The sequence below is a fragment of the Setaria viridis genome, chromosome 5 (genome assembly GCF_005286985.2).
Source record: "Setaria viridis chromosome 5, Setaria_viridis_v4.0, whole genome shotgun sequence".
In the NCBI taxonomy this organism is placed as follows: Eukaryota; Viridiplantae; Streptophyta; class Magnoliopsida; order Poales; family Poaceae; genus Setaria; species Setaria viridis.
The window spans coordinates 45321484-45337143 of record NC_048267.2 but is presented as its reverse complement, the minus strand read 5'-3'; the positions used below and the strand labels follow the sequence as shown (position 1 = coordinate 45337143).

Sequence of the window (15660 nt, the reverse complement as noted above, 5' to 3'; positions counted from 1 at the left end):
GCTAGGCCGGCCACACCCTGCCGAGCTCATTGTGTTGTGCTGCAGCCAATTGGAAACATCCGTCTGAGGGATTAACCAAGGCTGGAGATGCCCAGCATCGATTGATTCCCAACATTTTCAATGGAAAAAAAAACGTGTCTTTCATGTCTACCAGTAGAGCAGCACGCGAGATGAACATTTCTCTCATGCCCATGATCAACCACGCGTTTCACATGTCCATGATTGATAGGGTACTCCACGCAGGGTCCACTCTATTCCTCAACCAAAAAATAAACAGAGATAATGGAGTCTGTATCATCGGTACCAGCAACACTGATGCAGTGCAGAGTGCAGCCACTCAGTGCACCAGCAGGTCTGTTCGGCTCCCTCGATAAAATTTAGGCGGATGTTTGATACTGATTACGAGTATTAAATATAGATTAATTATAAAATTAATTGCACAGATGGAGTCTAATTCGCGAGATGAATCTATTAAGCCTAATTAGTCCATGATTTGACAATGTGGTGCTACAGTAACCATTTGCTAATGATGAATTAATTAGGCTTAACAGATTCGTCTCGCGAATTAGCCCAGGGATTTTGCAATTAGTTTTATAATTAGTTTATGTTTAATTCTCCTAATTAGCATCCGAATATCCACTGTGACACTGCTAAAGTTTAGCACAAGCTATAAATTAGAGGCTATGTCTTTCGAAAAAGAAAAAGAATTACAGGTTACAGAGCACAACTGAAACATGTGCCTTTTTTTTATTTTTGCAGTTACTGCACCAAGCACAAAAGGCTGGCAGCCGGGAGGTTGAGCATAACAAGGTGGTAAAATGATGAGTTCGAGCAACCAACGCGAGTGATCAAGTAAAAGTAACCGAATCCAATGCCACATCGCCTCACCTCGTGCTCTCACGTGCGCAGCGGCCGCGAGACCTTCGCCTTCACTCCCGAATCCGTTTCCAGCTTGGCGAGCTTGCGCCACCGCTGTCTGGCAGGAGGGGAGGCCGGCTTCGCCGCCTCCGGCACGGGTCTCTTGCTCTTCCTGACGCGGCAGAGCACCCAGTACTCGTCCTCCTCCCCTTCCTCGTCGCGGCGGCGGTAGCACCCCGGGTCCGTGATCTCGTACTCATCCATCACCCACCCGGTGCTCCGCTGCTGCCCGGCGCCGGCGCCGCCGGCGCCGCCCCGCGTGTAGAAGCAGAACTTGACCCGGCTCCACCGCACCACGACGCCGAGGTCCGTCACGGACCGGCCGGCGCGGGTGGAGCTGTGCATCCAGGCCCCCGCGCCCGCCACGGCGCGCCGCACGAAGGGACGACGCCGCCCGCGCGCCGCGAAGAAGTGGCCCTGCTCCCGCAGGCCGTACCGGGCCAGCAGCTCCCACGGCGCCGCGCCGCACGGGTCCGCCTCCAGCACGGCGCCCGCCACGCGCGGCGGGAACCCGCGCAGCTGCGGGCGCAGGAAGTGGAGCACCAGCTCGTCCTCCGTCGGGTCGAACCCGTCGACGACGATGTCGCCGGCGGCCTGCTGGTCCTCCGCTTCCTCCGCCTCGGCGCTCAGATTCACCTCCTCATGCTCCATTGCTAGCAACGACCAGTAAGCTTTGCAAGTCAATCAATAGAGGAGACGAGGCGTGGAAAAAGAGAGGCAGATTCGGAGACGGAGTGGTGCAGGGCACCGCACGCGGCTCGTATTGTATTTGCTTGTCCGTTGTCCTGTGCCGGTCGGACAGGCTAGGCCCTCTTGGGCCCCCGCACAAATAGCAAGCGTTTGCGAGCCCAGCACGGACCATCACGCTCAATCTATCATTAAGATTCCTCTTCATAAGGAAGATCCAATGTTTATCTTCTATGCACTATAGAAGAACCTTCGGCGCTGCGAGCACCCAGATGTTTGAAGGGAAAATTCCTCATCGAATGCTCTATGGCAACATCAAAATAAAATATCTGCAACATCGAAAATCTGCAGTTGCAATATTAAAAAATATAAAAAGAAATAACTACGTTGTTCAATTTTAGGATAAAAATTCCCGCCGCAGTATGAACACTATGAAACAACATTTATTGTAAAACATACGAAAACAACAATTACAACATTACAACATTGATATTAACAATTGGAACGAGTCGTCCTATTCTTTTAAGATTTTGGACGTCTGTAGCATTACCCGAGAACCTTCGCACAAACTCTCAGATTGCAACGATTGATCAAATCCAGAGCCACAGCATTGACTTGGATAGGAGGTTGCCGATGTGATATCAAACAAAACAGCCCCAAATTCCAGGACTCGGGCGGTTAGGACTCGGGCGGTTAGGACTTGGATTCGGATTGAGCACCAAACAAGAATAACCAAACAAAGGTAGCCCCCCCCAAGGCTCGTACCCGTCGTGTTTGTGCGAGCCCGCACAGCCGCGGCAAGGCCCCAAGGCGATGGTGGAAAAGACGACGAATATGCCCGCGCCGAGCCCCTGTGCTGTCCTCCCCGTCTGCATGCCTCCGGTGGCGCAGGCTGGACAGGGAGGCGGCGCCGCGCCCGCGGACGTTACATTGGTCCCGACGCGGTGCCATCGCCCGGCCGGCGAGGGAGTAAACGGACACCGTGGTGACTCGTGGCCACTCCTGACAGGGCTTCCGTATGCTATGGCGACCTCCGGCCACGACGACGAGACGGCGGTGGCGGACGTGCGGGCGGGCAGCGGCGCCAACGGAGGTCGGAGGGGTAAGGTGCGAAAGTTTCAGCTTAATATTTTTCAAATTAGTCCTTAGCTTGGATCGCAATCCAAATTAGGGGCTGAAATGAAAAATTCCGGGTCCTATATTTTACAAATCAGTCCCTAAATTGGATCGCGATTAATAGTCGCGATCCAAACGAGGAGTTTTTATGAAAAATGTAGTCTTCTTCCTCCCCTCGCGCGTCCCCCGGTGGAGCCCGGCGAGCCCCGCACGCGGCGACCGCGGGATCGGATTTTAGATCCTGCTTCTGCACGCGAGCCACTTCGACTTCGTCACCCGGTTTTGGCATGCGGTCTTCGCAGCTTCAACAAGAAGGCGCTCCTCAGCAATCATACAAGTGCTTGGTGGTGTATTAACCCAAAGTCCCAAACCCCAACCCCTTCCCTCAGCAGACGTCCGGGCCATGGACGCGTGAAGTTGCGGCATTGTGGGGGAGGCGCCCGCGGTAACCGTAGGTGGAGGTGCCAAGTTTGGAGGAGGAACTGCCTTGCCGTTTCCTTCCACTGTTTCAGGTTCATGCCTCCTCATTCTGTCATACAAGCTTCCTTCCACAATATCGATAGCAGAGTGTTCCATCATAATTTCTGTTGCTGATGCAGTGTGGTGTGCATCATCTGCTTGCTAATTTGACGGAATGGAGTGTCAGACAAGAAGATAGGGCAGATCATAACTCCTGGGATGAAGATCGCAAATGATTCCATTGGAATATACAGTGCTGTGTCAGTTACCTCCAATTATCTTGATAAAAATTTGATATCACCAGCATCTTCCAGTGGATACAATAACCTTGTTGGAAGTTAATCCACTAGAGTAGAATAACAATGGATGTGATGCACACCTTTTATGCGAAGATCGTGTTTTTGCTTTTTGTCTCAAAAGAATGACATACAGTGGGATCAGATCAGACTGCGCAGATCAGGACATGAAGGCAACAGTTCAGTATTTGGCTTTGGTTAATCGAGGAATGATGATATTAATTTGTGCTGATTTCATGCCTTGTGAAATTGTGATTGGAATAATTTCTTGCATCATGATTCATCATAATCCTTAAGCTGCAACTAAATTGCTTCTTTGGTAATGTTCTTGTTGGATCATACAGCTCCAAAGGTGTTGGATCCTGCCAGTAACAAGCTTTTGAGGCACCTGCCGGAAACTTCACCGAAAGGGCTTCATGGCAAATCAGAGCCTATTTACATCATGTTGGCTTTTAGCAATGGTCTTAATCGTACTATTGCAATGACAATATGTACAGTACAATCAAAGGAGAAGAAAGACTGATAAGGTGTTCTATATTCAATGAGAAAGACTGATAAAGTATTCTTTGTCTGATGAAGAGCCTTGAGCTTTCTGACAATGATATGACTGGAGAAATTCCTCCTGAAATCGAAGCTGCTGTGGAACTCAAAAAAGGATTCTGTATCTGTCAAGGAATCTCCCTCCGTCCATATTCCAGATACGATTGGCAGAATACATTCGATTCCCTTATTCTCTATCATTGAACCAACCCTTGCTGGTTTTTAATTATTCAGAGGCTCAGAGCATAACCGATTAACCATCACTGCACTTGCTAAGCAACCTCAACATGGGTAAACACAAACTCTCCGGGACGACAAATCCGGGTTCTCAGCTTCCAGCTCTTGGTGATGAAGATCCATACATATATGCAGGCAACAACCATCTCTGAAGTCATATAGATTCTTACAGCTGTTCCGGACACAAGCAAGACCTGATTGATCGTGAAGAACACACGTATGGCTATGTCCCTGATGTCTTGCTGTATATATTTCAAGACCTTGTTTTGAACTTGGATTCACAGCTATTTTTGGGTTACATGTATCCTGTAAGGCAGTCAACAAGTGGTATTTTTTTAACTGAGAAATCCTGTGACCTGATGGTGCTACCGCTACTGGAGATAAAGGTGAGCAGGGCATCAGAAATCAGAACTTGCAAGAGCCAAGAACTACTGGAAAGAAGACACTGATGCTCGTCTCATCTGCAACAATGTGTGATTGTTTATCTTGAGTTTTTTCTATGAATTCTTGAATCTTGATAGCTGATACTGCCCCCATGTGTTGAAAGGCTGAAGTGAGAAATCTGAACAATACATCGTCATCCTTAGGAAATAATTTTATTCGAGGAATTCACCTGGGAACACCATTGACAAGCATTTCAATGTGAACAACCATTAATCCGTTCTAATCAGAAAAGAAGGGGATATAAATTATAATTCACAAATGTTGAGCCTTTTCCATCCAATCAAAACCTATCAAATAAAAATCAGAATATATATTTAGCCATTTACACAATTACACCCACTCTATGGCTACTCTTTATGTATCCTTGTATGCTCTCCTCTTTTTAATAAAAAATCACCAACTCCGGCAGTGCCAGACAATCCGCACTACATGCTAGACCAGAACAATATCAAACAATTCATTTTGAATTTTGAAACAAACACATTTCATCTCAAGAACAGAGAGGCCTTGTCATTCTGATTCTGATCCTTGAAGAAGCACTTGTCTTGCTGCTGCTGCTGCTGATCATTGCCGTCCAAACCACCGGGCACCCACCAAACTCTGATGCTCTTGTCAAGGCTCCCGCTGTACACCATGCAGCCATTGCTCACCCTGCACCAGGAAGCCTGCAGGCATTTGACTGGACCTTCGTGGCCTCCGATGGTGCCCACCTTGGCGAGCTCGCCGCTGCTCTGCCGGCCCCACAGGCCGATGGTCTTGTCGGCGGAGCCAGTGCACACGAGGTCTCTGACGATGCATATGCAGAGCACGGCCATGTCGTGCGCCTTGACGTCGCACGCGAGGGTCCACCGGGCGGCGCTCCTGCTGCCGAGCCGGTCCCACCCGACGACGTGGCCGTCCGATCCCGCGGCGTACACCCGGTGGTCGGCGCCGACCGCGAGGGCGTTCCAGGAGACGCCGTCGCGGGCGACGAGGACGCCCTGGAGGAAATGCGAGGCCTTGCCTTTCTCCCAGGCCTTGACGCGGCCGTCGGCGGAGGCCGAGTAGACGACGCCGCCGTCGGCGGCGACGGCGTTGACTGCGTCGTCGTGGGCGCGGATGGACTCGAGGCACTTGAGGTCGGCGGTGCGCCAGACCTTGAGCGTCTTGTCCCAGGACCCCGAGTAGAGGACGCCGTCGTGGACGGCGAGGCATGAGATGCTGTCGGCGTGCTCGATCCAGAGGCGGCGGTGGTTGCGGCGGGTCTGGACGTAGCTCGCCTGCCGGAAGATCCGTCCCAGGTAGTCCCTGGCGGTGGGCAGCGCGGCGACGAGCTTGAATGCGTTCTCGGAGCGGCGCGACACGCGCCAGACCCGGACGCGGCCGTCCTGGTGGGCGGAGAAGACGCGCCCGCCCGCCGCCGCCAGCGCCTTGACGGACCCCTCCCCGTGGCCGAACCGTGCGAAGCGGCGGAGGTCCGGCTGCTGCCACGCGACGATGTCGGCGCCCGTGCAGGCGCTGAGCAGGAACTCCCCGCAGAGCGAGAGGCAGGAGACGGAGCCCGGGTGGTCCCGCAGCACCGCGAGCGCCTTGCACCCGCCCCGCTGCGGCGGCGGCATCGGCGGCGGCGAGGCGGCGGCGTCCGTGAAGGAGGACGACGACGACGTGGAGCCGAAGGAGGAGGTGGAGGAGAAGGAGGAGGAGGAGAGGTGCGCGGGCCTCGGTTGCAGGGGCGCGGACATCACGACGCGGTCTTGGTCCCGCATTGCCATGGTTAGCGGGGGGAGGAGGGCTTCTCGGGGCGCGCGGGGGGGAGGGGTCGGCCGGCGCAGAGACGTTGGGAAGGGGAGGGCGGCGATGGCTATAATAGCAGGAGAGGCCGCGGCGCTGGCTTGGCGTTGGGGACAGAGGGGCGCGGGGCGCCCCGGCCGTTTTAAGACGACGACCAGACAAGCCTAGGTAGCCTGCTGTTTTTTTTTTTCCTTTCGGAAAACAAAGACAGGGAGAGGAAAGGTAATTAAAGGCGGCTGTGTGGGCCCGGGGGCGCAGGGGCGGTTCAACGGCTACTAGCTAGCTAGGCGCGCGGTGCTGAATGCTCAAGAGTCAAGACTGTCGTCGACGTCCAGGTGAGCTGCTTGGCCACTACGATTTCAGAGTTCCTTTCTTTTTTCCCCTGAATCAGGCAGCACAAACGGGACGTGAATTTGTCTACTGATCTTCATTCTCGTCACTCATTGGGTGTTTAAGGACATGAATCGCCTGCTGCTCGAGGTGTTTAGACGCCGATTAGTTTACTCGTTGGGGCAATCAGGGCTATCGATCCGCCATGATGGAAAACATGCGCGCAACCAGGGCCGTACGCCCACTATGGACGATGCACAACGAGATCAGAGGTCACATGCGACCACTACGAAGAGCACTTTCCCGTTTCCTCTGCCCTCGTTCCGACATCTGGCCTCCCCTCACTTCTTCTCGGCGTGCCGCATCATGAAGCACTTAGAAAAATCATTGGTTGATTTTGGGCAGCAACACCGGGGCACTGAACGGCGCAACGCAACGATTGCCGACTTGAGCTTCGCGGCGACACAACGAGGAGGGATGGTCGCCGATAGATGTCAATTTCTACGAAAGACGGAAACTTTTTCGCCATGAACATGCACCCAACTTTGTGTCTGGAGTTCCCTTCAAGGCTAGCTAGTCCTTGGAATCCTAGTCTACCGAACGAACTCGCAGCTACTGCCACTACTATTTCTCCACCGACCAGAGCCGGACGGCATGAAATGCAACCACATCTGCCAAAGGATGCTACTGCTCAAGCCTCAAGAACACATCATATCATGCATCGCAACAGTTGCTTGTGCGGGGCAAGCTAGCTAGCTTCAGGTACGTGCCATAGCTTGCCGGCTAGCTTCACTTGCAGAGAACATACACACTTGTAATCTACTCGTATGCCTGACAGGTTACTCGCAACTACCTGTGAGCTTGTTCCTCAGACCTTCGTTTAGTATTCGAAACAAACTCAAATCACGTGTGAAACAGCTAATGGCTGGGAGGGAAATAAACTAATTTTATTTGTATGAGCCTGTTGCTTGGTGCGTTGACAGTACACACGGGGCGCTGAATTCGCGAGCAAAAAAGCTTGCCTGTGGTGGTCTCACTCGGTGCGTGCCGAAAAACAATTTGGGGGTAGCAGTACGCGCTGCCTACGCACGCTAATGCGTTAGGTTCAAAAGCTTTTCAAACATTTTTATACACGACGCGCCAAGCAAAAGTCGAAGCACGGAGTTTGATTTCGAGCGTAGTATATGCATGCCCCGCGCATGAAGCAATTGCCGCCCTTCGGTTGGAGTTGGAGAACACCTTTTCATTGCGTTCTCTCTCTCTCTCTCGTTTTTTTTATACATACCAATCAACAAAGCTTTTGGACCGGAGAAATGTTCGTGCGGAAGCAACGGGAGAAGATGGGAGAGGGCAGGTAGAGCTCGATTCGCAAACGAGCGTTTGAACTGGAGGTTTCTATCATGGCAACGGCGAAAGAACGTTTGAAACCGTCAGAGAATTAGCCGAAACCTCCGGAAGGTAATGCCAGATGAAATGAGTACTGCAACGAAGATTGTATTAGCATCAACGTTAACGCCCAACTTTTTGTGTTGCCCAATGAAATGAGTGATGCTGCGCGGATTACGTGAGCATTTGACGATTTCACCAGGGCGCCAGGTGGCATGCCAACCTGAGCATGGAGCGTGTGACAGGTTAGCTTCCACTGCTCCTGCTCCGGTCTCCTTCCACATAGACATGGATGGGTGATGTCATAGGCAGATCTAGCAATGGTGAAAAAGCTTCTTTCTGGAACTCCTCATGGCTCGAAGGAATGGCTCCCAAAGATATAGCACCAGACCTGTTCAGATTAGCATGGAGAAAGAATCACACAGTGAAGGAGGATCTGCAGAATCATAATTGGACTAGAGGGCTCAGCAGAATGATCACAGTTGAACAAATGGCACAGTTCATATACTTGTGGGAGAAAGTGCAGGACGTACAGTTAACTGAAGAAGATGATACAATAAGATGGAAGTGGACTGCAGATGGATTATATTCAACAAGGTCGGCATACAAGATCCAACTTCAAGGCACTTATGCAAGTATGCAACCATACAGGGATCCTTCATATGGCAAGCACACGCTGAAGGAAAACAAAATTTTTTCGCTTGGCTGCTTATTCAGGAAAAGATTCTCACTGCAGATAAGTTACTTGCTAGAAACTAGCCTTGCTCCACAATCTGCCCGCTATGTGATCAGCTACCGGAGAATGCGGTCCATTTAGCATTACAATGCCCTTTCAGCAAACTGTTTTGGTTCATGGTGGGTACCAGCCTGGGGATGGGAGACTTCTTTGCTGCAGCATCACAATTTCAACATAATTTCCAAGACTGGTGGAATGGGGACCTAATTAGGATAAAGAACAAGAAACAAAGAAGGTCCGTCGCAGCGGTCATCATGTATACAATTTGGAATATATGGAAAGAATGAAATAGAAGGATTTTTCAGAACTCCTCCATGCGGCCGAATCAAGTTCTACAACTCATTCAATCAGAAGTCCTTACAAGGAGTGCTTGTGGAACTGATCATATTCAGGGGGAGCTGATAGAACTAGTGTAGCAGTCTAGGTTTGCTTTGGCTTTCTAGAGTTCTTGAGCCATTCAGTTTCAACAATGTAATCGCTAAAACTGTAACCGTACTTTCTAAACTCTTTCCTCTTAAATGAAAGGCAGCGCTCCTGCCATTAGTTCGAAGAAAAAATAGGCAGATCTGGTGAAATGGAAATTATGTAACACAGCAGCGTTCAGATTTTGATCGCAGTTCCTTAGCTTGCTAAGCCGAGCTAAACACATTACTGGGAGAATAAGAACAAGTGTGTTTTCCATCGCTAATCCAACCAAAACTTCACTACCGATCCAAAAATAAAATGAAAAACCACACACCATCAAACACAAAGTATCGGCCCGCAAGCAAGCAAGGCCCACGAAGAATGAACACCAGACAGACGTGTCAACTAGCAGCTGCAGCCCATATGATGAGCCGAGTTCCAGAGCGTTTGTTCTTTAAATTTGGCCCATGAAACCTTCGCTTGCGGGCGGCAGGCGGCTGTTGCGGACTCCATCAATCGCGTCCCGTCGCGCTGCCTGCTGTGCGCTCACCCCTCCCTCGGCTCCTCGTCTTTTTCTTCCTCCCGTTCTGCTCTCTTCCCCCCCTCTCTCGTGCCCTTCCTTTCCGGCGGCGACGGCGACTTGGCGAGCGGCGACGCCCTTCGACACGTCTCCGCCGGGCCCTTCCCCGGCGACGAGCACCCTCACCAGGTATGCCCGCCCCCTCTCTCCCCTTCCCGCTGTGCGAAACAGGGCGCCCCAAACCCTAGAGTAACCTATCTGCGTTCGGATCTGACCCAATCGCAAGCATGTACGTGTATCATACCTACTAACTTCGATTCTCTTGCAAAATTCATCGGGTGTACATGTGTGCACCCATGTCCTATACTGGGGCCGCCCCACCCCACCCCAAGTCTTCCCCTGTGTGATTTGAGGGATTAACCGCGGGATTTAGGGTTGCAGTTTTTTTTTTAGCTGTGGCCAAGGCCGTAGGATCCTGTGCTTGGTAGGGAGTGGCCCGTTTGGAATTATGATTTTGGCATTGGGGGGCAGAATGTCTGGAGAGGAATTCTTTTTGGCTTACTGACCGCTTAGCTGATAAGGAAATTTTGGACCTCGCCATGAGCCCAATGGGGGCACAGGGGAACACCAAACTGTAACTGCTGGATAACTGGGTAGAAGGAGTTGTTGCAAGGCGAGGTCAATTCAATGATTCTGCACTGTAATAATTTCTTTTGCCACAGTATTCACTGCATTGTTTGTCCGAATATCGATTTGCTGTAATATCCTTCCCGCCTTTTGCTCACGCATTAGTTGGCATCTTTTGTGACTTGGCTAACCCGCCACATGTATCAATATTATTTTTCTCGGATATCCTATTGGCATATTCTTTTTTTTTTCATCTGGCGCAGATAGATACTTTTCTTCTCCAGCATTAAAACTTTGTGTTACCATTGGTATTCACCGTATTTTTTGCCTGATCATCTAGTTGCTGTATTATCCTTTCCTCCTTTTTGCTCACGCATTAGTTGGCATCTTTAATGACTCAGCTAACCCTTCACTGGTATCAATATTATGTTTCTCGGATATCCTATGGGCATATTCTCTCTTTTTTTTTGCCGTCTAGCGCAGGTAGATACTTTCTTTCTCCAGCATTAACTTTGTGTTGCCGTTGGTATTCACCGTATTTTTTTGAATGAACATCGAGTTGCTGTTTTGTCCTTTCCGCCTTTTGCTCACGCATTAGTTGGAATCTTTTACGACTCATCTAACCCTTCGAGGGTATCAATGTTATTTCTATCGGATATCCTATTGGCGTATCCTCTCTTTTTTTAGTCGTCTAGCACAGATAGATACTTTCCTTCTCCAGTATTAAAACTTTGTGTTGCCATTGGCTGTATTGTCGATGATTAAATGCTTTTCTTACTCCAAAATTGATATGGATATCCTCTGACCTACCATTAATCATATAAGCTTTCAGATCCAGTGAAGATTGCCAAGTCTACGTAAGGTGTTTAAGAAATATAAGCCGTTAATCTTCAGAACTGCGTTGCTGAGAGTTTTCCTGGACACAGGAGAATAAAGGTCCAACGGTTTTCTTTGATATTCATCTGTAGCCAGTGTTATAATGGCTACAAAACTTGTGGTAACTGATCAATCCTTGTTTCCTTTGTAAGATTCTATACACATATGCTCATTCGAGGAATAATGAGGATGCACAATTAATGCACTTAGGTTCTTGGTATCCCCTGGGATGTTGACACTGAAGGATTACGCGAGTACATGGCCAAGTTTGGAACTCTAGATGATTGCGTTGTCATGAAGGTTTGCAATAATTTCACACCCAGATTGAGTATCATCATATACCATACTCTTTATATTTGCTTCCTCACAATTCTGTGGCATTGCAATTTCAGAAGTATTTGATACTTTTTGTATGGAAACTCTTGGTTAGTTGGTTATTTATCACATATTTATTTTCAGCAAGGATGATTTGCTTAGGAATAGGTAATTTTGTGTGGCCATATGGCCGTGTCCTGTGGATTAATTTTTTGTCCACTTGATCTGCTTGAAGTTTACTATTTCATTTTGAATTTGATATTCAAGGACAGTGAAAACTAAAAAGTGTGCAACTATTTACCTTTTGTGTGTTCATCAGCTCATTACATGGTTTGATAACTATATATGCTGATTGCCATGCTGATTGACCACCATGTTTCTTGCATGTTAAAAATAACAGGAGCGGTCTTCCGGGCGATCTCGTGGTTTTGGTTATGTAACATTCTCATCAGCTGATGATGCCAAGGTAGCAAAATATAAAAAGACCACTTTATTTCCCCCATGCAGGCTATTGCATAATAAATTCTACGCATAGTGCAACCATTTACTAGAATCCATATGCAGCGATTTTGTAGCGCCAAATTCAATTTTCTGAGTCACTACATCATCCTTTCAGAATGTTCTTGAATCTGAACATGTTCTTGGGACCCGGACTTTAGAAGTGAAGATAGCTACTCCAAAGGTAAATAACATACAAAAGCTTTCCTTTATTTTGTGTAACTGGCTACTATTGATATGTGTCGAGATGACATTGAAATGACTATAGTGCAATTTTCTGTGAACACAGGAAGAAATGAAATCACAAGGAACAAAGAAAGCTACAAGGATATTTGTTGCTCGAATTCCACAATCTGTTGACGAGTCGATGTTTCGTAGGTGAGCTAGCTTTGCTGCATTTTCTTCATTATTTATTTACTTATTGATTTGTTCGAGTTTGTCTAAACTAGGATGCTGTATTAACAGGCATTTTGAAGCTTTTGGAGAAATTCTTGATCTTTACATGCCAAAGGTTAGAAAAACTAAAACTTGTTTTACATGGAACATTGCATCTGGTATCCTTCAATAGTGTTAGTACTGTTTCTTACATATAAGCACATGCTTGTTTTGCTGCCCTGTTCAGCCTATTAATTCGCAGAAGTATTGAGTAATGTAATATTCAAAAATGTTATCATTATTGCCTTATGCAAGTGTGGGACACCACATCTTAATCTGGTTATAACCTAAGGGCCTTCAAATAAATCATATGTGGTTTACATCTGTGCCTGTAGGATTTAACATGCAATGTTAAACATAAATGTAGTATGTTTGATAAAACTAAATCCCTAACTTAGTCCTTAAATGTCACATAATGAAGTTGCTTTGTTCCTGAGTTACATGCAACATTCGTGGATTTCTATAGCCTTATCGGCGAGGTATCATTCGTGTACTGGTCTGGGACTAAGGGGAGTGCTAGGGAAGATGAGGATTGAATTTATATAAGCACATTCACAGCGTTTTGAACAAGATAGACATTGTGCTTGCTACCTGCATTAAGATGGTAATGCAGAAACTTTGTTTTGCATGAGTATTTTGCCCCATTGTTCATAAAGCAATTTAGTGTAGCATTCAATGGTTATGCGGCGTTGCAGGACTGGAAATAAACTACAGCTGTACATGACAAGATTTTACTAAAATTTGCACTCCGCACTCTTATCTCCTGTGTAGGAACATGGTTCAAAAGGGCATCGTGGAATTGGGTTTATCACGTTTCAGAGTGCAGGTACATTTACGGATACCTTCCAGCTCATTATATGTGAATAGAGTTCTCGGTTGAGTTGAGGGGGTGGCGCACAACATCTTTAACAGAAACTGAATGATAAAAGAAGTAGTTGCCTTATGTTTTGGTGTAGCAATCACGTGCCAACCTGTACTGAGTAAATGCTAGAGTGATATTTAACGGTCTTATCTTGTTAAAATTGTTCTTTAGCCAAGGATGTATTTCTATGTTAAATGATTGCATTCATAGACAGTTGTTACTCCGTCCATTTTCTTTGATTTTCCCTATTTTTGCTGACATTTGATATGTTAAGGTTTTGGGATAGGATTTAGTCATAGTAGTTCTTTCACCATTTATGTATTGTTGTTTGTGTTCTGCTCAGTTTTGAACATAAAAGTTGTTCTTATGCTCATTCTCCTGAGCCACTTTCTTGTTTCTGCATTATGTCCTTTTCACATTTTCTAATTTTAGATGTGATTTAACAGAATCTGTGGACAGCATCATGCAAGAGTCACATGAGCTTGATGGTACAACTGTAGTTGTTGACCGTGCAACTCCAAAGGTACCTTACTCTGTTCTGAAATAGAGCTCGATTGTGATCAAATTGATTTACTAGCTCCAACTAGGTTATCTAGTGGTACATTCGCAATTTTTTTTAAGTGCACTGTGTACACTAGTGATCACCAACTACTTAGGTGCCCACTATTTATAAGCAGTTAACCACCTGAAATAATATGTTTGTATCAGGATGAAGATGTCAGGTACCCCCCAAGCAGGGCATCGCAGTCTCAGGGTGGCTATGGTGCATATAACGCTTATATTTCAGCTGCTACCAGGTATGCAGCTTTGGGTGCACCAACACTGTATGACCATCCAGGATCAGCTTATGGAAGTAAGTCTTCTGTTATAAATTTGTCTCAGATTTGAACAAGCAGCTACTATTGTAGTGGACTAAGTATTTCACCATTGACTTGCATCAACCAGGAGGGTATTATGGATCCTCTCAAGCAGTTGGCAAGAAGATATTTGTTGGTAGGCTTCCACAAGAAGCAAACACAGATGACCTAAGGCATTACTTTGGCAGATTTGGTCGAATCGTAGATGCATATATTCCAAAGGTGAGGCTAAGGCTGCTACTGCTTGTCATGTCATGGCATATTGTTTATATTAATGAAGTTTTCAAATCCCCTTGTAGGACCCTAAAAGAAGTGGCCACCGAGGTTTTGGTTTTGTCACCTTCGCTGATGAGGGTGTGGCAGAACGGGTAGCTCGCAGAAGCCATGAAATTCTGGGGCATGAGGTAAGGCCTCTGGCATTCCCTTACTGTTGCATAGTATAAAAACAGTCTTGACCTTATCTGGGGAAGAAATGTAATACGATGTTCCGCTGTTTCAGGTTGCAATAGACACAGCTGCACCGCTTGAGAACGATTCAACTGGTGGTGCTTACATTGATCCCATGGACCTTTATGGTGCTTATGGTTCAATGCGATCTTTTGGCAGGTTCTGTGGCAGTCTAGATTACAATGTAAGCACTCTCATGTTATATAGTATAAATGAAATTGTTTGATTAGGTCCTGCGAAACAGTAATCTTTAAATTCTCTGTTGCTGTCAACCATATTTGCGTATTTGGCATCATCTGATGATCAATCCATGTCATGTTCCAGTATGGGTATGGCCCCAGCAGCGGAAGCAGCAGATCAAGAGGGGATTGGCGATACCGACCATACTGAACATGCTGTGCGTCTCGTTACTGTCAAGTGCTGTCTTAGTTCACCTCTAGGGGGGTGGGGGGCGCGGGCGGAAATGCTTGTTTGAGAATGCCAAGTGGTACCTCGAAGTGGTATGTTAATCCTAAAGTGGGGCGTGTGGAACTTATCTATTTGTTCATGTTGTAATTTTTGACATGGAAATGCTTTGGTGCTATTTCTCTGTCGCAATTCACATTGGTGCTAAAATATGAAGGCAGCCTTGTAGTTATTGTGTGGAATTGCTGTCTGTAATAAAAAAAATCTTTTGCAAAAACTGATAAGCGATTGCCGTGCGCCCTGGCTGAACAACCGACTGATCGTTCACGGTTGATCGCACATGCTAATATACTAGAGGCTATTCCTTATGAGCCAAAAAAGTTCACAATTCCTTACGTGCCATTAAAAAAGTTTTGTTACCTTTCCAACCGTCGTATCAATTTTTTGGATACCTCGGTGCCACTGCCGTCCATTACCGTCAGCTCTGTTGCCGT

At 47.5% G+C, this 15660-nt stretch overlaps 3 protein-coding genes across 5 annotated transcripts; 1 reads left to right on the top strand and 2 right to left on the bottom strand.

Annotated features, from left to right (window-relative positions):
• Window positions 1-656: 656 nt before the first annotated feature.
• Window positions 657-1725, bottom strand: LOC117857776 (NAC domain-containing protein 48). The gene has a single exon (XM_034740632.2). It carries the CDS (start codon window positions 1567-1569, stop codon window positions 898-900), a length of 672 nt encoding a protein of 223 aa, XP_034596523.1. The 5' UTR covers window positions 1570-1725; the 3' UTR covers window positions 657-897.
• A 3260-nt stretch (window positions 1726-4985) lies between these two features.
• On the bottom strand, window positions 4986-6748 carry LOC117857763 (protein JINGUBANG). The gene has a single exon (XM_034740615.2). It carries the CDS (start codon window positions 6446-6448, stop codon window positions 5183-5185), a length of 1266 nt encoding a protein of 421 aa, XP_034596506.1. The 5' UTR covers window positions 6449-6748; the 3' UTR covers window positions 4986-5182.
• Window positions 6749-9854: 3106 nt separating this feature from the next.
• On the top strand, window positions 9855-15408 carry LOC117857767 (uncharacterized). 3 transcript variants are annotated; one of them, XM_034740623.2, is made up of 15 exons: window positions 9855-10033; window positions 11304-11328; window positions 11398-11468; window positions 11558-11647; window positions 12063-12128; window positions 12279-12344; window positions 12450-12538; window positions 12626-12671; window positions 13367-13421; window positions 13904-13980; window positions 14166-14310; window positions 14403-14536; window positions 14614-14718; window positions 14814-14945; window positions 15086-15408. In XM_034740623.2, exons 3-15 carry the CDS (start codon window positions 11451-11453, stop codon window positions 15149-15151), a joined length of 1089 nt encoding a protein of 362 aa, XP_034596514.1. In that variant the 5' UTR covers window positions 9855-10033; window positions 11304-11328; window positions 11398-11450; the 3' UTR covers window positions 15152-15408. The 3 variants fall into 3 exon arrangements, with proteins under 3 accessions (XP_034596514.1, XP_034596515.1, XP_034596513.1); XM_034740624.2 differs by having other exon boundaries at window positions 11297-11328; XM_034740622.2 differs by having other exon boundaries at window positions 9856-10033; window positions 11297-11468.
• The last annotated feature ends 252 nt before the right edge of the window (window positions 15409-15660 follow it).